The sequence below is a fragment of the Lipophrys pholis genome, assembly GCF_963383615.2.
Source record: "Lipophrys pholis genome assembly, chromosome: 11".
Taxonomy (NCBI): Eukaryota; Metazoa; Chordata; class Actinopteri; order Blenniiformes; family Blenniidae; genus Lipophrys; species Lipophrys pholis.
The window spans coordinates 4,288,538-4,312,301 of NC_137631.1; the positions used below are offsets into that span (position 1 = coordinate 4,288,538).

Sequence of the window (23,764 nt, forward strand, 5' to 3'; positions counted from 1 at the left end):
ATGCAGGTCACAGTCTTTGGAGCAAACCTGGGCCGAACAATCCATAGAATCTGTGAACGTCCCCATGTCCTGTGAAACATACTGTCCTTCTCTGTCCACCAGTTCACATGTGAGGTTATTTCCTGAGCAGGCTGGGCTAGTCTGGGCAGGCTAAGGCTAGTCTGGGCAGACTTACTATTTCTATTCTAACTATCTAAGCACACATACATTTCATTTCTTAAGGGTCGTCACCAGTGAACATGAAAGAGGTAGGAAAGGGACAGGAGAGTGAGAAATAGGAAGGGAACGGGTGGTTAGGAAAAGGGTTAGTAGGCCGTGCCTTCACCTCTTGGTTGGGTGAGGGCTGGCCTATTGTGTGTTTGTGGATGGGCCCACAAAACGTGGCGAGACCAGGGTCAGGGAATCCAGTCGGGCCTGTAGTTTCTGGATGTACTTGTACATCGCGTACGCCACTACGGCCGTGATGATCCAGCCACTGAGCAACATTCCGAGCGCTGCCATGCTGATGGGATGGTCTTGGTATGGGTGTCCACCTGCCCGCCTAGGGAAAGTGGCTGAGAGCCCTGTGGGCTTTAAATTGAATTTAATCAATTTGGTTCCCTCAGCCAGAAGCTGGCTTTGGAGGGTGGCATCAATTGTGAAATTGTGCCCGACGAATGCATCCATCATCTCAATCTCCACCTCGTGTCGGTCGGCATCGAGATGATGGAGGATTATGTCGTCAATGTGTACTGTAGCCCCTGGTGGGACATTGAGGAATATTGTTTGATTGGGCAGGGTGAGCTTGGTGGCTATATCATGGCGGTCGTAGGACATGGTCGCTTCAGAATGAGGTGTGTTGACGAGCCATCGACTACCTGCTCTCTCTACTCTGGTCTCGGTTCCTTCATCTTTGATGGACAAACTACCTTGACATTTCTGCTCCGGGGCGTCTGCCCTCAGCCCACATAGATAGTTGGTGACATCTCTAATGAAAGGGTTGCTGGGACAGATCCAGTGAATGTCTTTGGTGTTTGTGCACATGCTGAGATTGGGGACCAGGTAGAGTGAGGGGTTGTCGTCGTGGTAGGCGAGTGTGGGTGGCGTTCGGAGGTGTACGTGTGTGTTACCCTCCCAGAATCCCACATTCAATACGGTTTTTAAACGGTACACATTCTGCTTTTCAATGATTGGTAGGTTTAGGATAAATCCTAACTCTAGGTTCTGTGGGTTCACAGAGATCGGAATAGCACTGCCGAGACTATATGCCAGATGTACCTGTGAAGGTTGTACAACAGTGGTGGTAGTGGTCTTGAGAATCTGTTCAACCAGTGTTAGTGGAACTAAGTACGTGGGGATCTTCCCGGTACTGAGGCTACTCACGGAAGAACTGACTTCTCTAAGGAGATCTTGCATAAGATCCCTGACTATTCGCACATACGTTATGTCCTCACTGACGATACTTGACAAGGTTGTTAAGGCATGCAAGGTGTTATTGATTAAAGCAGAATGCAAGTTTACAGTGAGTATGGTTCCCTGAACCGTTTTGGTCAAGCCTTGTAACTGTTCACTCTGTATTAGGAGTCTCTGTTGGATTTCCGGCATTTCTTCTTCGAGTTCCCCGACATGTCTCTGAAGGGCCTTCAGGCTGACCGAGTTGGCTGCGGAGAGGCCAATCGAGAACAGCGAGCCGATGACCACTGCTGCGATTTCGGCGTACTGACTGGTTTTCGGACCCAGCTGGAAGTGATCAGGCACCTCGCTTCTGCCGACCCAAACAATGCCCACGCCTGCCCTCATTTGGCTGTCGTGGTGGAAAGAGCAACCATCGACATAGACTTTCGGCATGCCGTCACAGATGTTTTCATCATGGTAATGATGATTGGAAGGGAGGGTCTGTGTCTTGACCAGGAGAGGTTGGATGTTGGACTGTCCCTCACAGTCACAATGTTGGCACGCAGCCAGACCTTGGCCCAAAGCCATTTTGTGGTTTTGTGCGTATTTAACCTCGATGTCATAACCTTGGAGTGCCATCATCCAGGCCGCGATGCGGCTGTTGGACACGCGTCCTTCCCTGAGACGTTGGCTGTTCAGGAAAGAGACTGGTTGATGGCAGGTTTCGATTGTCACCTTCTGACCCCCAATGTAGCTGCGGAAGTGCTCCACAGCCCAGACGGTGGCGAGGAGAGATTTCTCACAGTCGGAGAACTTAATCTCTACACTGCTAAGAGGTCGGCTGGCGTAGGCCACGACTCTCTTGTCTGTGTCGTACTTCTGTGCCAGAGCCGCGCTCAGGCATTGAGCAGAGAACCCTGCCTCAAGGAGGAACTCTTTGTCCTTATCTGGGTACGCCAGACAGGGTGCCACGCAGAGTTTCTCCTTCATGAGGCGGAAGGATTGTTCTTGGGGGGCTCCCCACTCAAAGGCCTTGTCTTTGCGGAGGAGTTCTGTGAGGGGTCTGGCAATGTCCGCATAATCCTCGATGAATTGACGGGAGTAGTTGCAGACCCCAAGAAAGCTCCTCAGTTCTGACACATTAGTTGGGGCTTTGATGTCTTGGATGGCGCGAATCCTCCCCGCTTGGGGTTCGATTCCGTCAGCGCCAACTGTTAACCCCACGTATTCAACCCTGGTACGGCACCACTGACCTTTGCGAAGTGCCAGTTTGGCGCCTGCCGCCAGGAGCTGGTTCAAGACGTGTCTTATCTCGGCTAAATGCTCCTCAAAGGTGCAGCTTCTCATGAGGATGTCATCCACATAGATGAGGTTGCCTCGGGCGGCGGCGTCACTCATCGCTTTGTGGAGGAAGATGTTGAACTCAGATGGTGAGTTTGAGTAGCCGAATGGGCACCGGTTCCAGGTGTACTGGCGGTTGCCAAAGGAAAAAGCAAGTTTGTACTGGTCAGATGGATCCACTTTCATGGTCCAAAATCCATTTGCCACGTCGACTGTGGAAAAGAAACGAGCACCTTTTACTTTGGCCAGCTCCTGATCCAGGTGGATCATGGGCCAGCGAGAAAGAGGAACCTGTTTGTTCAGCGGGCGATAGTCGATGGTAAGCCGCCATTTACCAGTGGGTTTTAATACTGGCCAGATTGGCGAGTTGTACGTCGAGTTGCACTCTCGGATAATGTTCTTCTCTCGCAGTTTGTCAAGGATCTCCTGGATGGATTCATAGGCAGCCAGCGGGATTCTGTACTGGCGTACGAAGGATGGTGGCGCCATTGGGTCGGTAGGAATGCGCACTAGGTGAAGGTCTGTAACCCCACAATCATGTGCATCCCTAGCAAAGATCGCTTGAAATTCGCGGAAAACATTTCTGAGTGCTTCTCGTTGTTCCCGTGTCGTGAGAGCATCTGCTTTTTCAAGTTGCTGCTCAATCTCTGACTCAAAACCAGAGTACGGTTCCTCCGGTGCAGACCCTGGCTGCCCACCGGGGTTCTCAGCACTTTCTGGTTGAGTCGCCAGCGCGTACACTATCATGTCACCTTCGGTGCTGAGGGTTGAACCACAGATTGCCTCCTGTGCGAGGGCTTCGTGACGAGCAATGGTGATCATGCGGGTGGGGAACGTGTACAACACCTTGTCGAGTGTCTCGTCCCTGATGAGGGATGGAGGTAGGTCGCCAATGACGGGCACCCTGAGCTCGAAGTCGTGAAATGAGCTGTCGACCAAGACGCCTAGTGGTTTTCCCGCATTCACCTGAACCGGATTGTGGGTCAGGTTCTGGACTAGCAGGTAGGCTGAGCGGTTGGTTAGCTCTAGAAGGGGTGTGCCACAAATTGTCAGGCAAAGGTCAGAAAAGCACGGTAAGGGTTGAAAGAATGCTTGTGGGCCAAGCATCCTCTGCCCCTTGAGAAGTGCGAGACGGATTGGGAACCCGGCTGTCCGTGCTGGAATTGTGGCTTCCAACTCACTAGCAGCGTGACACGCCTGCGGGATCGTCTGACCGGATGCCATTTGCTCCGGCTCGGTCGTCAGATGCTGCGTGTCCGCGCTCGCCAGTGACCACAAAACCTGGTTCACGGCGTCCAGCTGGACTCCAAGCCTGACAAGGAGATCCGCTCCTATGTGACAAGGAGGGCGGAGCTGCGGGACGACACTCATATAGTGCATGGCTTTCTTCTGCCCTATCTGCACGGAGAGGGCACATACACCAGTTGCTTTGATTAGTGTCTGCGGCGACCCTGCAGCAAGCAGGCGATGGCTGTGCTGCACTTGGACAAGGAGTGCGTTGTGTTGGCACAGATCCTTTAGAAGATCGGCATCAATGGCAGATTTCTCTGACCACAGAGCCAAGAGTGTCTCTGGGACCAAGGTCCCATTCAGGTGTACCCCCCCCACGATGTGGGGATTGTATAGTGGAGATCCATCGTTCGCCAGTGCGCATAGGAATGATGGATGCTCTCTCAGAGACTGATAGCTCCTAGACTGCCGCGACTGCTGGCCGTCAGGGAGCATGACAAGAGGGGTGTTTGAGCCAGATTCTTTGGAAGGCGTACACATGGGATTAGAACTTCTGGACTCGATGGCAGCGTTCATGCTGTCAGAAGAGGGAGGGTCCATGTCTGGACCGATTCGAGTCGGGTTGCGTACTTGGGCCCAAAGGTACCCGCGACGGCAATCGATCAGTGGGGCTAATCGGTTAAGGAGATCTTGGCCAATGAGTAATGGTTCTGTGTCCAGCGTGGTGACATAGATGGGATGCACCAAAGACATCTCTTGGAAAGTGACATCCACCCAGACGCGTTGGGTGATGGGTGAAGTGTCCTGAGTGAAGCTTCTGATGTTAATGCTGCAAGCTTCGACCTGCAGTGGCTTTCCAAGAGACAGCAGAGCTCTCGCAAGCTCGGCGAAGGTGGCTGAACACATTAGGCTTATTTCGGACCCGGAATCTAACAGCGCGAGGGCGTTTACACATCCTCCCACCACCACGGATGTGTAGATGCGGTTGGCGTTCTCTCGGTGCACGAGATTGCCTAAGAAAGTCAGGAACGGCAAATCGGTGGACTGGGAAGCTGTCGTTCTTGAACGTTCTCCCGCCTCACCTGTTTCTCCCCCCCACCCGACAAGGTAAACCTTGTTTGTGGTGGGTCGGGGCCGCCGCTCTAGTCAGGAGGGAGGGGGCCTACGTCCCCGTCCCCTTGAGGGGGGGTGGCGCCCCCTTTGGTTGGACAGGTCCAAGTTCTGTACAGCCTCTTTGATGCAGGTTTGAACCCACTGCTGTAGCTCAGTCTTTAACTGGTCAGCTCTGTAGCGACCGTGGTCCCTTTCCGAACCTTTCATTTTCCACTTTGAATTCGGGTCGGGCCCTTTCTTCGGTTGGAAGTTTTGTTCTGACCTGGCCCATTTTCCACCCTTTTGATTCGGTGGAATACCCTTCTGGCTCTGTTGTCCCCCCTTTTGATTTGGTTGTGCGCCTTTCTGCTCAGACGGAGAGGGTGTACCAGACCCTCCTCCAGCATTCGTTCTGGGTGTCGGCAACTCATCGCCCTCAAGCCTCAAATCCGTGTTTTCCCTTGGCTCCATTTCCAGGACCCTCTGGTCAATGTCAGGCTTCTTACCCGGGCATTGACGCAATTCCCACACCATCTGCGCGTGCTGGCGCAGTTCCTTCATGGTGGGTTTGGCGGTCCTGCAAAATAGAGCCACATCGAACCTCCCACTGTCGTGGAGGTTGTTGACAAACAGAGACTTGAAGGCGTGATCTTCCTCCAACCCCGGTGCATTGCGGCCTTGGAAGTAGGCCACTCGTAGGCGCCTGTAATACTCCTTTGGAGGTTCAGACTTCCGTTGGGTGATCGCGAATGCACCAAACGTTGCCGAAGCAGGGTCATTGTACAATGAATACTCTTCCCGGAGAGCCTGGCAGAGGGTGGAGTACCGGTCTCGGGTGTCTGGCGGCAGGGATTCCATGAAAACATGGACTGTTCTGGACGTTGTTTTCCAGAGAAGCTTTAGCTTCTCCCGCATGGAAGGACGTGCGATGTCGAGGAGGCAGCGTTCAACCTCACGGAGGTAGTCCTCGATACTCGCGTCCTTGTTGCTCGGGTCAAAGCGTTCGATGTCCTTTGCGAGGGATTCGAGCTGGCGGGTCCGGACATCCCACCCCCTCACGGGACTGGGGCCGTCAGAGTCCTCTGACGACAGTTCCCCGTGGACTGCTGTCTGACGCGGGTCGGGGCCGCTAGGGCCATACAAGGGAGGTCTACTGGGGTGTAGAGGCACCCTCCTGGACCCCTGCTCCCGACTGCTAGCGTCGCGTGGGGGCTGCAGATGGGAAGGAGTGGCGGAGTCGTCGAAGCGCACCGTGCTGCGGCTGCGCGTGGGCTGAAAAGAATCACCATCTAAGCTATATGAGGCGTCATACCTCTGCGTTGTGGCGCATGAGGAGTCGATAGTGCCAGACCTCTCTGGCGAAGCCAGATTACGACGACCCCAATTAGGGTCACGTTGCGCACCTAGGGTGGCAGTGTAAAGCTGGTGTCGGAGATTTTCTTCCCTCTCCATGCCCATCGCGATTAGCGACTGAGCTTCTTCTAGGTTTTCCTTTAACTCCTGGATCTGAGGCTCACTCTCTAGTGTGCACTCATCGACCTTCGTCTCCTTATGAGGAGGCAGAGCCCGTTGCTTCTCGGGCTCTGAAGGCTGATCCTCGTCCTTGGAGGCGTCCAGCTCCTGTCGGAGGCGAGCGTTGTCCTTGGATAGCCTCTGGTTGTCCAGACGCAGCCGATCCGTACGCTCCTCCGCCTCCTTTGACTGTAGCTCTGCTCTACGCTGGTAGAGCAGGCTGATCTGGCCCAGGACGTCCGGCACTGTACGTGCCGGCTTGTCCCCTGGGTTGTTGACAAAACTCACCAGCTCTCGGATCTTTTCTTCGCAAATCTCAACGCTGTAGCGTTCGAGATTTGCTTTCTCCTCCAAGGAGAGACGGACGAGGTGGGACACCACGTCTCGTATGGCCGGCTCAGTTAGCACCGGCGGAGCCTCGGCTCCCTGTGCCCGGGAACTCTTACCCTCCATTGAGTGGTTGAGATTTACGCCCGAAGTCAACAACGTTAGCTGTGGTTAACGGCAAATTAGCTTTGCTACTGCACAGGTAACGGCTGTACCTGTGTCTTACAAACCTCTCGGTTTCGTTAATTGCTCGAGCTGCACCCTATCCAAGTTAGTCAGATGCGTCTAACACCTTGGCGAGCAATATTGTTAGTGTCTATTAATCGTAGTCAGAAATCTTAACACAGCGTGTTAATCATGCGTAGAATGCAGGGAAAGCAAGGCACTAACCACTTCACAACTGATTTCACACCACAAGTGACTTTGTTCGACAGTGCTGAAAAAGTGTATCTTGAAAACCAATTCTGGGAGAATAAAGTTAACGGCTACACCTTAAGTGAACGATTCAGGATTATTTTGTGCAGTTATTCGTAACAATGCTGGTTTACAACACCCTCACACGGGGCACCATTATGTTGGGGTCAGCGTGTGATCAGAATATGCAAATTACCCTAGTGGTAGGCTACCGGAAGGTTCTACCCTGTCAGAGGTAATTTACATATAAACGAATCGCCAAACAGAAGTAAATTGTTATTTACGGGTTGACAATTACTGATCACTAGCGGTAGGCCACCAAAGTAATGGATTACTGGAGTAATAGATTACTAAGGTAATGTACCAAGTGTAAGTTATGCAAAGCTATAAAGGTTGATTGGAGTAAATAGTCAGTTATCGGCCAACAGCTTTGAGCTAAAAAGGGTCGCCTGACGGGAGGAACCTCCACGGGGTCCAATCGCGAAGGCGGTCCACCAGTGGCACGACCGGTCAACAGGCGTGACGGGTCACTCCTTTGTTGACAACTGCGGGTCAGTGGCGTGACCTACCGAAGCGCCTGTGGACCCACAGGAGGCGACTCGCTGGAGTAACCGGGGAAAAGCTCAAGCTGCGAAGGCGTCACAAATGGCTATTGACCTATCAATGAACAACGGTACTTGATTACGAGTGATGATTAAATTACGGAGAGCAACCTATGATTCAAGTTATCAATGAAACAAACCTGCGATTTGTAAGTCAATAACTGAGGGGAGGCTGAATTACTTCGGTGGAGTGGACCACCGAAGGTGATCTGCAAGTAAGTTAGAATGGATTGTTAATCAAACAAGTTTGGTTATTTATCTAATAACAATCGGGAGTAATCAAGGAGGAGTTGGAATTAATTAAGTAAAGTCGGGGTTTACTAATTAAATACAATGAGTTATTTGAATGAGCTAAACCATTGAAATTGAATTAAATGCAGTTAGGATTATTAATTGGATAAACTTGCGCTTTATGAATTAATAATACTGGATAATTGGATGCTGAGATGCACGAAAACCACTTAAAAATGATTAAAAGCACTCTTGAGTATTAATTGAATAAATTGACTAATTTATTAATTAATAAAGCATACAAATTATCTATCTGCAACAAAAATAAATGAACAATAGCTTAGAGACAATTCAAGTTGTGATTAGGTTAACTGGGTAACAGATCAATCAATAATAGTGCGGGTAATTAACCACAGAAAATGCGATGAAACACTTAAAATTATTTAAAAGCAATGCGGGTTATTCCCGTGGAAAACCTGCATTCATTCGCCAACGCCTCCTAGGTGTGTTAAATTACCCAAAGCGTTAAAATCATTGAAATTGATTTAAACCATTCAAACTATTAATCAATTGAATATTACCGTTACTTAATCAAAGTCGGGGCACCAGCTGAAGTTAGGGTCTTAAACGAAACATCAGTCTTAAAAAAGAAAGTTCAATTAAAATGTTTAAATTATTATTTCTGATTGAAATGATAATCGCAATTTAACTGAAGCAGGAAAGGAAGGCTGTAAATCCGAGCACTGACTGTTACAACCAGCAGTTGTCGCTGAAAAGCACACAAAAACCACCAAGAATCGTTCAATTCAACTATTAAGTGTTTATTAACAAACGTCTATTCCTAAATCATCAATCTATGAATCACATCTAATCAATAAACATCAAGCAAGATCTCATAAAACAACACAATACAAAACAAAGCCAGCTAATAAAGTGTGTGTGTGTGTGTGTGAGTGTGTGTGTGTGTGTGTGTGTGTGTTCGAGTGTGGGGGAGCGATGTGTGTGAGTGGGTGTGTGTGTGTTCGAGTGTGGGGAGCGATGTGTGTGTGTGTGTGTGCGGGTTTGTGGAGCGAAAGGGGCGTGACTTGGTGAGAGGGTAATGACCACGAACGTCCACCAGAGGGAGGTAGACGTCGGCGGTCCGGTGTAATCACCCGATCTGGCCACTAGGTGCGCGTCGGCGCGCGGGGCAGTTGTGATGACTTAATGCAACCACCAGATGGCGGTACGAGCGGTTGCAATTACCCACGCGACTACCAGAGGGCGCCAAACGGCTCGGCGACCCGGCGAGGAAATCGATGTGATTACCCACCCGGTCACCAGAGGCGCTCGGCGTGCTCTGCCTGGGATAGCGTGACGTCACTGAGCTCCGCACGGGCCGTAGCCGTCGGGAGCGCGCCGGATTCCTTGTGGCCGAGAAATCCGAGCCGCAGTGAACTACACACGGTCCCAGGGACGCACTGAAAGGAGGCGCTTGGAGGCAGCGGCGGCCGTACCGTGCGCTGGTTAGTGAACAGGGAAACAGAGGAGAAGAGGAGAGAGAGAGAGGAGAGAGGAGGGGGTGTCTGACTGTGTACACTGACGCGACCGCCTCAGCTTACACGTACAGAGTCCAAAAACGGCTGTTCAGGCAGATATGGACTCTGGGAGCAGAAGCGTGAGCTGAGGATGAGGAGGCTCGCGCGTGCGTGCGATGATTCGCGTGGATGGCCGTCCACGCGTAGACACAAAAGTACTCAGAAACAGGGATCGGCGTCCCAAAGTTACAAGTACCAACAATAAACACACAGCAATAATAATATCACGTTATTCTAATTCCTGCCCAGACTCTAAGCCTTACTTGGTTGGACGAGGGGGAAACGTGCTTCCGTGGCCAGGTGAAATCCGTCGATTTGTGGCCGCGGGCGGTTCTCTGGCGTCCCAGAAAATAGAGACCTGACGTGGACTACGGAGGGGAAACCCGTAGTGTGATCCGAGGGGCGATCAGCAGCTTCTTGCGATGAGGGGGGGAGTGAAGAAGCGATGCTCAGGTCGGTCTGCAGACGAGCGTGCGGTTGCAGCGCGCGCTCGGGGTCCGGATGATGCAAACAAAAAAAGGAAGAAAAAAAGAAGGGGAAACCAAAAATAAAGGGAATTCCCGCTTTTCTTGAGCTCGTCCAGCGAGGTGAAGAAAATTCAGGCCCGGTCCAGGTGCGTTAACACGAGGCGCTTTGTCTCCTTACGAAAAGGTGCGTCTGGGTTGACGCGATTTCGTTTTGGAAGAGGCTGGATCTCTTCCCGGGCCTGAATTTATACCGTTATGATGTCTTCCGGGCTCCCCGCGGCGTTGGCCGTGGTTCAGCCAATCCACGCGGGGTTGGCTTGCGCGTCACCGGGCCGGTGACCCGGTGATGACGGGATTTTGGGTCCCCCTGCCGTCGAGCTGCAGTGCCGCAGCTAGAGGAGGGGGGACCCGGGGGCCCCCCAGGGGGGGGTCATGTGATCAATGGCGAATTTTCCAGGGTTGAGCACATGGTTTCTTTGTTCTCAAAGAAACGTGGCTCACCCCCCTCCTCGCCCCCCCCCCCTTCCTCATGAGGGTGAGTGAACAAAGGATTTTGGCTCCAACAAGACCGTCAGGTCTTGCTGAACTGTGGTTGACAATATGGTTTGGTAACTATGACACGTGTTTCATACTCCTCTTTATGTTTTGAAAAAAATCTTCAGGACTTTCAAATCCTGAAACGTAAAACTTGACACAAGATATTCAAAGATATGTTTTGGACCAGGCTTACATACGTTCATGCCAGATTGTTACAGATTTCATTGTATGGTCATCCGACTTAGATGGAGCAACAATAACTAAAACAAAAGCAAGGATGGTGTCAAATTACAACCTTCTCAATGCTTTTAAACAAAATAAGGTTTGACAAATTATCGTCCATCTATTTCAGATACAACAGCAAAAACAACCACAATCGTGCTGACGTCATAATTACAAACCTCCAATCATTTCAAAGACCAGATGTGCACAAGTTGATGAGGCTGGAGCCAAATTACCAGCTTCAAAATGCCTTGAATGTTTAGTTTGGACTTTGCAGAAGCTGATATCACCTTGTCACAGATATCCTAATACTGGCACCTGTGTCCTTTTTGGTTACTGCTGACAATGACAATGATGCTGGTGTTAAATTACAACTTCAGAAAAATCTGCTCTCAACTTCGAACTAGGTGGTTCAAGCTGATGTCACAATGTCACACATTTTCTTCTATGGCCATCTATCCGTTTCAGACACGGTAGAAACATCCAACCACGAAGCTGGTGTCAAATTACAAGTGAGGATTTCAAGCAGAGTACTTGTTTTTTACTTGATATTTATGTAACTAAACTAAGAAATGGACATCCATTAAAAGGAGGTATATCTTAAGAGAGAAAAAACAACAGTTTGCTTTAGGCTGAAGGTGAATAGAAAGAAATGCACCAAAGACCAAAGTTGAAACATCACAAGCAACTTTGGAATACCACAATATGAAAAGCACCTTGAAAGGATCTCTTTAGATTTGTAAAATTCTCTGCATTGATTTTCATCCATTGCTTTTAATTTTAGCAGTGTTCTGAGGAACAAAGCTGCATTTCTTCTATTTACACTCCAACTATAGTGAAATATAAGTATTAATTACAATGAAGCAATGTGTCAGTGCTCATTAATTCTATAGCGTTTTAAAAGTTAATTGGGAGCTTTGTGTTATAGCAAGTTTATCTCTATGCTGTTGCAGTTCGTGTGTTACCCGAGTTATTGGATATATAAATAAATACTGTCTATTTGGCAGGACAAGGTCAGAACTACTAACCTTTTATTTTCACATATTGGAGGACATTTTGAATGTGAATATTCAGGTATTTTAGGGACTTATTAGAGCAGATTGTGGAGAGCAGAAGTCAATATACGAATGTGAGTAAGAGTCCAGGCGGGCGGCTCACCTCGATGAACCACAGCCTCCAGACACAGCAGCAGGTAGGAGAGGCGGGCCTCTCGGGCTCTGGGCATACTGGTGTCCACGCTGCAGTGGTACTTCCTCAGGTCCGACTTGCAGGCTTTGGCCAGCGAGTAGCTCACCTTGTAGTCCTGAGCGATGAGCTTCTGCCTGGTGGTCAGAGCCTCGCGACACTGTGGACACGTGGGAGTCATTGGTATGGCAACAAAAGCCAAACGGGCTTTAAGACAGAAGTTGCTGCAAACTCACCCTCTCAGACATGATGTCCTCAAACTTGTGATTGAAGAGACATTTGTAAACTCTGCCCTCCCCGGCCATTGTCTAGAAAACCAAAACAGACACATTAAGAGACTTTTTCATTGGTGTGGAAAACTTTATTCATTCAATTACTTTACTTAATGTACTGTTGGATGAATGTAGATATATGTTTTTTTTTTTTGTTTTTTTTAAATCACTCAGTTAAAAAAGTTACTTAAAACACATGAAATAATAGTCATTCGAAAGAACTAAGTGACACATCAGGAGTTAAACACATGATTAACTGTAAACACACACTCACTGCTCCCACAAAGCATCAAAGCACTGGGAGGAAGCAAAGGGAGAGAGGAGAATGACGGCGAAGCCATCTTCCCTCATGAGCAATGACTCCCACCCCATGAAAGACACAGAGCACTGGAGAGCGAGCGACTCCTTCCTGCTAAGTGTGTGAAGGAGCGGTGTCGCAGGTCCTTCGGCCCTGCAGCTGTGAGACATTATAACCAGCACTGCTCCCAGTAACGACAACCCGGGTGCGAGTCCAGGACTCGCCCGAGAGATTACATCTCTGGTTTGGTCTGGGGGCGACTTGGGGTCTCCCCAGGAGAGCTGGAGGAAGTTGCAGGGGACAGAGGTCTGGGCAGCTTTGCTCTCTGTACTGCCACCATGGCTCCATAAGGACTAAGCGATTTATTACCGTTAGTAATCTACTACAGTAATTTACTGTTAAGAACCAAACACTTTACATATTTCCTCGTGGCTTTTCAGAACAAGCTGTTAAAACCAGTGATATTTGAAATGTTTCAGCTCTTTATTATATTACTGATTTCCTCTGAGAAGTCCTCACCGTCTCACAGAAGCGCTCCCGGTCCTCTCTGCAGGCGAAGTAGAGGTAGCGGTCCAGGTGGAAGTCGTCTGAAGACAGCTCGGCCACCCTCATGATGGCCTTCTTGCAGTCGTCCCGGATCGGGTGCGCCCCTGGCTGCTCCTCCGCCTCCCGCACCAATCCTTTCTCCAGACAGGCGATCACTTCTCCTTGTGAGTGGATGTCCTGCAGAGAGAGTCAAGGTGGAAAGTTGCAGCAGGCCAGACAAAAAATTGCCACCATTACCGTTTTGTAGGTCTCATAATCACTGCATGGAAGCCATTGGAAGTAGGTTTTTTTTTTCCAATCAAAGATTGTAGGATGGATGAAACTTTTAATCTAATTTAAAAGTCACCCTAAGTCTCAACATCTAATGACGATTAGTTTAATTTTATGTCAGTCACTCCGATGTCTAATCAGTAATTGGTGGGATCGCTAATGTTAGATTATTTTAACTTGAATTCTTCTATGTCGTCTGCCATTTCAGCTTCACTGCTAGAGACAATAGGATTGCATCCTCCCATGTGTTTTCCCCTCCATTTTGTACCATGTGGTCTCACTGATACTCAAGAACAATAGCCTGTTGATGAGTAAACAAGCAAGTGACTGCAAACAAGAGCCCACCTCAGAGAACAGAGTCCATTGTCATTGGTGCAGAGTGTAAACAAGGAAGTGTTCACAGGAGGCAGTTCACAGAGACGGAAGGAAGTCCGCCTCTCTGATTCAAAAGTCACTGTTGCTGTAGAATTTCTCTCTCTTTCCCATGCTTAAGCTGGGGGGAGCACGGCCGTGACCTGTGCAGCTGACCATGTGGTGAGAATGTCTTTGTTTAATAAATAATTGTTTGAATTCGTAACTCTCTCAGATCTGTTGTTTCCATAGTCAGCCACAGTGGTGGAACATGAAGAATCTAGAGAAGTTAGATAGAAACTTAATCTAACACTACTAAACCCCGCCTCCTCGGGGCGGCTTTCTGCAGCGCCCCAGGCTGTGCGCACGCACACACACACACGCAAAACTAGAGAGAGAGAAATCACAAAATCCTCTCTTTTATTGAAGATTATCTGGAGAAAATAAAGCGAATACAGTTCAGGACCAATTGTTAGTTTGTTGGCATAAAGTATGATTGATTGATAAACAGATTTAGACAGTATTACAATTTATTAAATATATCTTATATTAAAACAAAATTAAAATCCTTGCTTCCGCCTAGGGTGGGGGGCTGGCGCCCTCTACTGGCCAGCCACCACTGGTAGAAAGGTATACAGAGTGACAATGTGAAGCCGGGATGTATTCGTGAGCAGCATTGATGTACTTGTGAGTTCAAGTGTTGAACTCAAAATGACTGAAGTTTTCATGACTCTGCGACTTGCTGCTGGATGAAAGCAGCTGTGGAGCCGCCGTCTCTCTTGGTCCTCGTCTAGTCTGCTGTCACTTTTGAACAAAAGTCATGTTTACTGGAGCAAATTCTGAACTAACCAAGTCCCCCAGTGACATGACAGAGGTACCACTCTCAAAAATCAGCATAAACCAGTATAACTGATGCTAGTTTTGCTTTCTATGAGCTTCAGTCTGCATGTTGGCGGTTATCTCAGCTGTTTTGTTGCAGTTTTTTCTCATAATTAATAAATAAATTGGCCTCTTTAAAAAACAGGTGTTCTGGCAAGTTCTGGCAAATAAAATGGCTGAAATGATTCATCAAATAATTCAAGAAGTTAATTTACCAAAATGCCTTGAGGTTGTGTTTAATTCACTACTATGTGCATGATACACATTCACTTCCTAGACTATATACGACATCGTGACCAGCGACGTGCCGTGAGCACAAGAGTTGGGAAGGCAGTGCGTTGCATAAGCAGACCACCAATGTCGACACGACTCACAAATTAGAATGATCCTTTCCAATGATACCAACTGCAACCAGCAAAGGCTTTTATTTTGACACACTAAACTGGAACGCCATGGCCGAATGAGATGACACACAAACCCCTCTTCACTCCTGGTTGCCAACTTCCAAATATTAAACTAAACTAAATACACAAACTAAGCAACAAAAACACAACACAATCATTACCAACACTAACAAGCCTAATATAACCCCAAATACAGAAACACCGCCAACACAACTCCCATAATGCATTGCAGCGATCAGCTCCGTGACCCTACAATATGTTTCGGCTGGCGAGTGTTAATCTAACAAAATCACGATGGTAAAACGCCATTAAAGAAACTTAAATGATTCAATACCAGTCTCCAGACTCTGCCAACAAGATATCTCGTGACACGGCAGTGCATCCATTGTTTATGTTGGAAACACAGAGAAAAAAACGGACCGATAGACTTCACAGCAGCGCCCCCTGTTGGAGGCTGTCCGCTCATTAAGGTGCGTTAACAGTTAAAACCTCTCCGTGCTCGACAATTTGACTGCTCTTTCCAGGTCCCGAGTCCAAAGTTCTCCTGTACACATAAGTAGGACGGCTTTCAGCAAGGTGTGCTCTCTTTTATCAGCCGTCCTTTTCGAAGATTGACCGTCCAAAGGCTCGCTGCCTTAAAGTGTGCAGTGAAATGGAGCTGCTGCTACTTAAACTGGCTTTAGCTGCAAAAATACTGCCCGTGTTCATTCTATTCCTTTTAACTTAAACAGACAATAGCAACATGTGCTACGATGTGACTTCCAACCAAACCAACATGTCGCAGCAGCATGGCAGTAATGAGTCTGTGTGCACACTATTAAGACAGGTCCAGTTGAGCAAGTCAACTGAAAGCAGTTCCAGGTCTGGACTGTTTCCCAAGGACTCGCTGTTTGTATCTGTGGAATCGTCAAGGTTACATGGAGCAGCACAAAGAAGACAAAACATCATCTTATCATGACGTTGGGAACTTCACACATTAAAAGCACATACCGTATTATACAATATCCCAAGTGGCTGCATGGCTGTTGATGTATGTGGAAAAAGTGTTGCTAAGCTAATGCTGCTAAGTGCTAAGCTAAATGCAACATGTGATCCTGATGCACACTTTAGTGCTGCAAGTTCTTAGCATTCACTCAATCATCACTCACATGACACGAGTCAAATAAGGTAATTGTTCGAATGTCGCAACCATTTCAAACTTGTAACTCCTCAAATGTGAATATATGGTCCATGGTTGGTTCCAGTGTGACTGCAAGCTTTGCACTTTTAAGTTTGTGAAACCAACCAATCTTGGCTTTTCTTTTTTACTTCAACAGAATGAAAAAAAAGGAAGGAAGAATTACTCATTAGTTGCTGCCTAAATAAAAAAAAAGTGAACGTTCTTAAAATATAGATAATGGCAAGTTAAAATATAACACTAAGGGTAAAGTGTGTTTTTCAGCGTGTAAAGACCAAACAGTGCAGCCAGCCTCTGCCTGAGGAGTGATATAGAGAACCGACTGGGCCAGTGCAATCTGTAAACAGCAGCCGTAACCAATTCCTGATAATGAAACACTCTGCTCCTGCAGACAGATAAATTACTTGCTGCAAGTTGTTGTTCTGTTCTTGTGATATCCCACAACAACTGTGTCCAACAGGCTTATGAGGGTTAGCTCGGCAGTCAGAAAACATACTCGGAGGACATCGATTCGCTCTGTTCACTGTCAAACCAGTCTTTCCCAATAGTCTTTCAGACCCAGTTGAGGTGGGGAGAGGACTGGCAACAGTCCACGTTTCATCTGGTAAATGGCAGCCGTTTCGCAATTCAGGAAACAACCATCAGTGATGAAGAACCAGAGCAGCACTGATATTCAGTCATCCGCTACATTCGGACTTTACTGGATCGTTTCAACAGTTTGCTTCTTTAACAACACTTGATTGCAGTGTGTGACTTGTCAGACTACGAGCCGGGCTTCAGGATGACACATCCAGTAGATTCAGGGTCGTTCTGAGTCAGTCATAGAGCCGCTGCTCTCCAGCTGAACTCGCAAAGTAAAAAATAATATGTCACGTTAAGCAAATATAAAGATAAAGCGACTACAGCGTCACATACAGTCCCCTCCAAAAATATCAGAACGGCAAGGCCAATTCTTTTGTGGATCACTTAATAAAGCTACGAGCACCAGTGGCTTCAGCAGCATGACCTGGAGCACGCAGTCCCCCATTGCTATTGTTGTTAAGTGACCACGTGGAGAGGGTCGTGCGGGAGGGTTAAAAAAAAACTACTTGATTTTGGGGCTACTACAATGCTGCGCGGTGGACGATTGGTCAAGAATAATGCAGTTACACGTAACGGCGTTGTCTTGTGGACAGGCCCTAAACCAGCGACAGTGGTTCCACTCACCTTCTCTCCGATGGAGATGCTGCCGCAGTGCAGGGCATTGATGTCGTCATGACACTTGTCCATGAAGCCGCAGATGAGCCGGAAATCGCTGAAGATGATGCTGGTCATCTTGGTGATGTACTGGTTGCACTGGTAGTCCGTGATGTTGCCACGGTGATCCACCAGACAGGACACCAGGTAGCCTTTCCCAAGCTCCTCGGCTGCACACTCTTTAATCTGAGAAAGCGGAAACATTCAGAGGGGCTTTTGTTATTTCTGTATTATCTAAGACCTCTACATTATGTTTTAGGTAAATTTTAGAAGGATTGGAAGTTTTACCACCAATAGCTAAAATTTGACAATTTATTTGGACCATTATTAGAAAGACGTTGACGCCGGACCTGTCGTGACTCGTGACACTCTCCACTTTCAAACAAGGAAAAAAAAAAAAAAGCCTGACAAATCTGTTGCTTTCATGCTCACTTAATACTGCATGCCCAAACATTACACATGAAATTACACACATCTGATGTCGTCTTTCACTAACGTTGCCTCTAATTACAATACTGGTAATCATCTTTTTATGGCGACTGCTAGGAGTGCCGACTACACCCACTGCTGTTTGTTAGTGGGTCTTCATGTTTTAACCTGCACATAAAAGTCTAGTTTATGACTGAAACGTTACAGCACAAGTTCCGTTAAGCATTAGCCAGCCTGGTTAAGCACTTGTGAGTACAGGTGCTTGGGTTATAAATGGCTTCTGACTGAAATTATAACCAGTTCTGTTTGCACAGCGAGACGCAACACTGATGTCTTTGTTTCCACGAACTCTGTAGCTGACCTTTGTGCTTTATTTTATATAGAGTACAATCGTTATACAAACTGTAGAATTTATAGGTAGAACGTAGGTCAAAACTGTGGTGTTGCCAGGGAAAATTACATTCCAATAAGTAAAGGTGTCTTGGGAAGGCCCTGAGAAACTCCTCGATTACTACGAGCAAACAGGAAAAGATACAGAACTGTATTTGAAAGCAAGTCTGGGATCAAGAGACGTCCCTCACCAAAAATTATCATATTCAAATGAATATTTTCATTCATACAGAATCACCTCAAAGACCCAGTTATTGCGTCTCCAGATACTGAGCCCATATCTGAATAAGTAACTAGTCTAATTCCACAATATATGTTGCTTCTACAGTAGTCCAGAGTGGACAAAGGGCACACAGGCTTTAGTTCATTGTTTGTTTGCAGTTTTACCGTCTGTTGGAGGTTCTCTCAAGAGATCACAAGCGCTGATAGAAACACGGGTTGGGAGGGAGAGGGAGAGGGGGGGGGGAGAGAGAGAGAGAGAGAGAGAGAGAGAGAGAGAGAGAGAGAGAGAGCTCCTGCTCTGTCAGCTGTGTTGGATGTATGATTTACAAGCAGTTTCCCCATTGTTGTTTTTTTTCATGTATTTCATGGTGACATCATTGTGACTAACTTCACTTTCATGTGTTGTATGGCGTTATGACCGCAGGCTAAGTCTGTGTGCGGCTGCATTGCGCTATGAAACGCTCCAATATTTTCTACCCACAGAACTTCTTTATAATGAAGCCAGACTTTTGGTTCATCAGTAACTACTAAACAAACTACTGTAAATGAAAGCCTGGATTTTTTAGCCATAAAATGAGCCTTTTAATGGCTTCATGAGAAAGAGAACTTTAATCAGAGTGTGTTTACATAGGTTGTCATTATAAACGGCTGTAGAGCTGCTTTCTATCATTCTACACCTCCATTCCTCCATGTTGAAGCATTTGATTCAGACACGTCCAGAAATAAAGTGAAAGGAGCAGAAATTCACTATGTAATGCACAAATGTTGAAAAATAAGCCCCAAGCTCATTCACGTGTTATTTTTATTTTGTTCTCAATGTCCACTCCGGGGCTCTGGACTAAAGCAAGACGGACGTGAAAAAACAACAATAGTGCATCCGAGGTTCAGAACAGACTAGATGGAGCGACCCGGTCCAAACCGATGAATACAGTCTGTCTCCTGGTTCCTGTATGAGCACTGTCAGCGCTAAATTGGGGAAATCAGTGAGGCATTACATTTTGGAGTGACGCACTGACGTGACTCTCACTTGCCTCCCTTAACGGTGGAAAAAGAACCGGTTCTTTGGCCGTGCTTATTTAAGACCTGGCCCTGGCACCAGCCCTGAACTAGAACCTGGTTCTTTTGGGTGCAAAAGCCCTTAATCAAACCTTTAAGCCCTCACGGGGCACATAAAATTACGTGGCGGGCCACATTTGAGTTTGACACATGTGCTCTAAAGAGTCACTAAACAACTATTAAGTAAACAGTTTGACTTTTTTTTTTTACAGTCAATTGTACCAAAAAACAAGCCTGGGCAAGTTTGTGAAATACTTTGAACTCTGCTCTCCAAAGTCGGTCTGAAAACTGCAACCTTCAGCTTTGGTTGGTCGTGCTCCCCAAGGTAATTCCATTTCAGGGACTGACCTCAGATATGGTTGTTTTGCAGACGTCCACCGCTACCGACTCGAACTTGGGGTCGGTGGTCAGGTTGAGCTTGTAGTTCCACAGCAGCTGGAAGAGAGAAGAATAAAGAGATGTGAGGATTAGGGCCTGACTGATAGGAATTTTTTTAAGGCTGATGTTGATTCCGATATTAGGGAATAAAGACATTTCTGATAAACAATATATTGGTCATTTATATTTTTCAAAAAAGAAAAGGTGAAATGTCTGCTTCTGAATATAGATCCAAACATTTTTTTGCAAGACAAATTGAAGGGAGAGCATTTTACCTTTTTGAGACACTTATCATAAATTGTGTGAAAATAGCAGCATTTGAATGATTTGAACATAAAATGGATCAAAAAGGGGAATCTGGGAAATAAAATAGTCATGCACTATGTCACTTAAGACATTTAAAAACTGCTGATGTAGGGTTTCAGCCAGCAGTGTCAAAATCATTAGTTCATAAAGAAGCTAAAGAAGGTCAGACCAGAAAAAATACAGTATAATAATGCACAAACATCCACAAATCCAAACGTTTCCCAAATAAGAGTACGGGAATGAAAATGTAATATCTTAAAAGTCAGTAAAATTTCAACATAATACCAATTTTAAATGACGTATTCTGGGGCAAAATACAGTGAAATGTCTCTTTCTATGTTGATGTAAGGGAAATTGCAACGACGACTCGATGATCTGCTTTTGCAGTCATCTCACAGGCCAGACTGGACCCACTGGCATCCTGCTTTTGGCCTACAGATCATATGTTTGACACATATTTAGGCTCATTTGCCATGACCTGAAAGATTCAAAGATTCAATGTATTGAAAGGTTAAGGGGGTCCTCAACCTATAAATACGTTGAATTTTTGAATTGCAGTTTGAGGCGGGGGGCGGGGTCGCAAGGGCAGGTAGGGGCGGGGTCACGAGGGCAGGTGGGGGCGGGGGTGCATTGAGAGCAGTTAGGGGCGGGGGTGCTATGAGAGCAGGTAGGGGCGGGGGTGCATTGAGAGCAGGTAGGGGCGGGGGTGCTATGAGAGCAGGTAGGGGCGGGGGTGCTATGAGAGCAGGTAGGGGCGGGGGTGCTATGAGAGCAGGTAGGGGCGGGGGTGCATTGAGAGCAGGTAGGGGCGGGGGTGCTATGAGAGCAGGTAGGGGCGGGGGTGCATTGAGAGCAGGTAGGGGCGGGGGTGCATTGAGAGCAGATGGGTGCGAGAGTAGCTTGCTCAGAGTGAGAGCAGCTGCAGGGAGGAGTGCGAGACAAGCAGAAGAGAAATGGGAAAGCATTTTGACCCCAAAAATTTATATTCTAAAGCAAAAGGCTGTATTTATATAAATGATATTGAATTTTTGCAATATTTATTTGAGTAAAATCACAGCCCAGTTAACATCGACGTAAATCGGGCAATTTTTGGCAGCTTATCGATAATTCTCTAATGGCAATAATCAGCAGATTAAATCAGCCAGCCACTTAATCGGTCGGGCCCAGGTGAGGATAGCAGATATGGAGTGTGTCATCTCCCATCAAGACGCCACTGTCATGAGTATAACTCTGCATGTACTATAACTGATACTCTAAGGACAAAAGAGGATCTCTATTATCAAACCGGCTGTTCTGAGAATATTTAGACTTCACATGACATCTTACAATACAAAAAGAAAGGCATGCTGGGAAATGAAGGTGCACTTACATGGTTGCATTCAGCTGCGATTTCAGTTTCCTGAAAAAAAAAAAACAGAAACAACAGACGGAGTAGAGATTAATCATTTTTAACTTCACAATTTGAACAGTTATTTACAACAACAGCAAAAGAAACTAACTCAATTTCTGCCAAAATACAAATACCTCCAGTATTACCTTGTGCTATCTGTAATGTAGCATTTTCCTTGTAAATATAAATAAAAAAAAATGTCTCTTCTGCGTTTGAGGGCCTTGATAGTGCAGGAGTCTTGTGGCATTCAAGGACTAGTGTGGCTCGGTGGAACACACTGAACACAGGCAGTAGTTTTGCTGCTAAAGCCAGTTTAATTAGCAGCCGCTCCATTTCACTGCACAGGTTAAGGCAGCGAGCCTTAAGACGTCATTTGGACGGTTAATCTTGGAAAAAGACGTCCCAAAAAATAGCACACACCCTGCTGAAAGCCGTCTGACTTATGTATACAGTAGAACCTCGGACGAGTGACCCGGTAAGAGCAGACAACTAGTCCTACAATTGATCTTATCACAATGTAGTATTTCGTAGTCCACAATGCATTAGAATGCACGATTTAGACAGAGGACATAAGGTGATGTATTTGAGTCTAAACTGCTAGTAAAAGTACAAAAGAGGCACATGCTTGGCGGAACCCCGGGCTGCCAGGAGCTGTGCGTCTCCATCTTAAAATAAAAACAACAAACAAAGGCAGCCGTGACAAGCGGAGGAGTTGAGAGACAGAAGGTTGATGAAGCACCGGCTTCCTGCAAATCTTTCTGACGAGGGAGTGAACAGTTAATGGAAATTTCACTGTCCACAAATGTTGCTTGAAGCATGTCTCACACTTTCACACTTTGCTAAGGTCTGGGTCCAGTGGACCAAACATCCTCTATGTAAAACAAATGTGTACAGGAGGATGTACAGCGTGTGGTCATTGAAAATATGTTCTGATATATGTTCTTCACAAAAAATAAGCCAAGGCCAACGAGTCGCAGTTTAAAAAAGTAATTATTGGAACAATTTTCTTTTGATATAATGTGAAGATGGGTCGCACAGTCCCGAACACCATACAAGGGTTGAAGTGAACAAAACCAAATGAAGGTATGAAAGTGCTTGGCATTTCCGGACCAATCAAACAAAGTCCACAGACTTTCTTCCATATAACGAACCGCCCTCAATGTTTGGTAAACTTTTGAACTCAACGTGGCAGCATCGCAGCGCAATCTCAACCAATGACATCAACTCTACTGTGTGTATGTTATTTATTCAACTGTAGAGAAAATATCAAGGTACTACAATATGACATTGTGCTGCTTTTTGCTGATTGGAGTGTCGTTATTGCAGACATGACAAGCGGAAGCGCGTGTTCCAAGAGCAATACCACTTTTCTCTTGTGTGCATACTGGCTGAAATGTAAGTGCAACTCAGAACAACACTGCAATACTGCTTTCTGCTCCTCATATCCGCACAACACCTGTAAACCATCCAATGGCAAATTATAGTCCAATTGGACAACTTCAAAGAGCGGAAACGTCACAGGTTGAATATACAGTCATGGTGCTGTGGTATGTATTTATCTGACAATATGAGAGGTATAAACACAAATTGGGCTGAAACAACAAAACGATTATTAATATAGTTGTCAACTAATTTAGTCATCGAGAAGCTGGTGACTACCATTTATTACTGTAAGCAGGCCATTTGTTTTCCTTCAAACTGTCAACCCAGCTGTTCTAACAGCCACCACTGTGTGGCTGTAATGATTCATCTGTTGCTGTAATCTATCAGCACATCAGGGGCAGCAAACAGCCAATAATTGGCCTTGTTTTGAGTCACATGCGCCACAGCACAGTAGCTGCTTTCAGCGAGATGGTGAAGGCGGCTGGCAAAAGGTACAGGAAACAAACAAACAGGAGAAAAAAGACACAACAGGAGAGAAACCTTAATGAGTAAAATCAAAGTGTGGGAAGCACTTCATACTAAATGTACAAAAAGCGACGTGTGACAAGGTTGTTTATATTTGAGTCCCAGTATTGCTCATTAAGCTCATTGTGTTAGTGTTGAGCT

At 46.7% G+C, this 23,764-nt stretch overlaps 1 protein-coding gene across 3 annotated transcripts in view; it reads right to left on the minus strand.

Annotated features, from left to right (window-relative positions):
- The window catches only part of glg1a (golgi glycoprotein 1a), a 50,525-nt gene that overhangs the window by 19,341 nt on the left and 7,420 nt on the right, over positions 1-23,764 (minus strand). For all 3 annotated transcript variants that reach the window (XM_080474693.1, XM_080474695.1, XM_080474694.1), the window contains exons 2-7: positions 21,695-21,724; positions 19,990-20,076; positions 17,515-17,730; positions 13,201-13,404; positions 12,348-12,419; positions 12,085-12,271 (exon numbers count right to left, since the gene is read on the minus strand). In XM_080474693.1, coding sequence (XP_080330819.1) covers positions 12,085-12,271; positions 12,348-12,419; positions 13,201-13,404; positions 17,515-17,730; positions 19,990-20,076; positions 21,695-21,724 — 796 coding nt within the window. The remainder of the gene's footprint in view (positions 1-12,084; positions 12,272-12,347; positions 12,420-13,200; positions 13,405-17,514; positions 17,731-19,989; positions 20,077-21,694; positions 21,725-23,764) is intronic.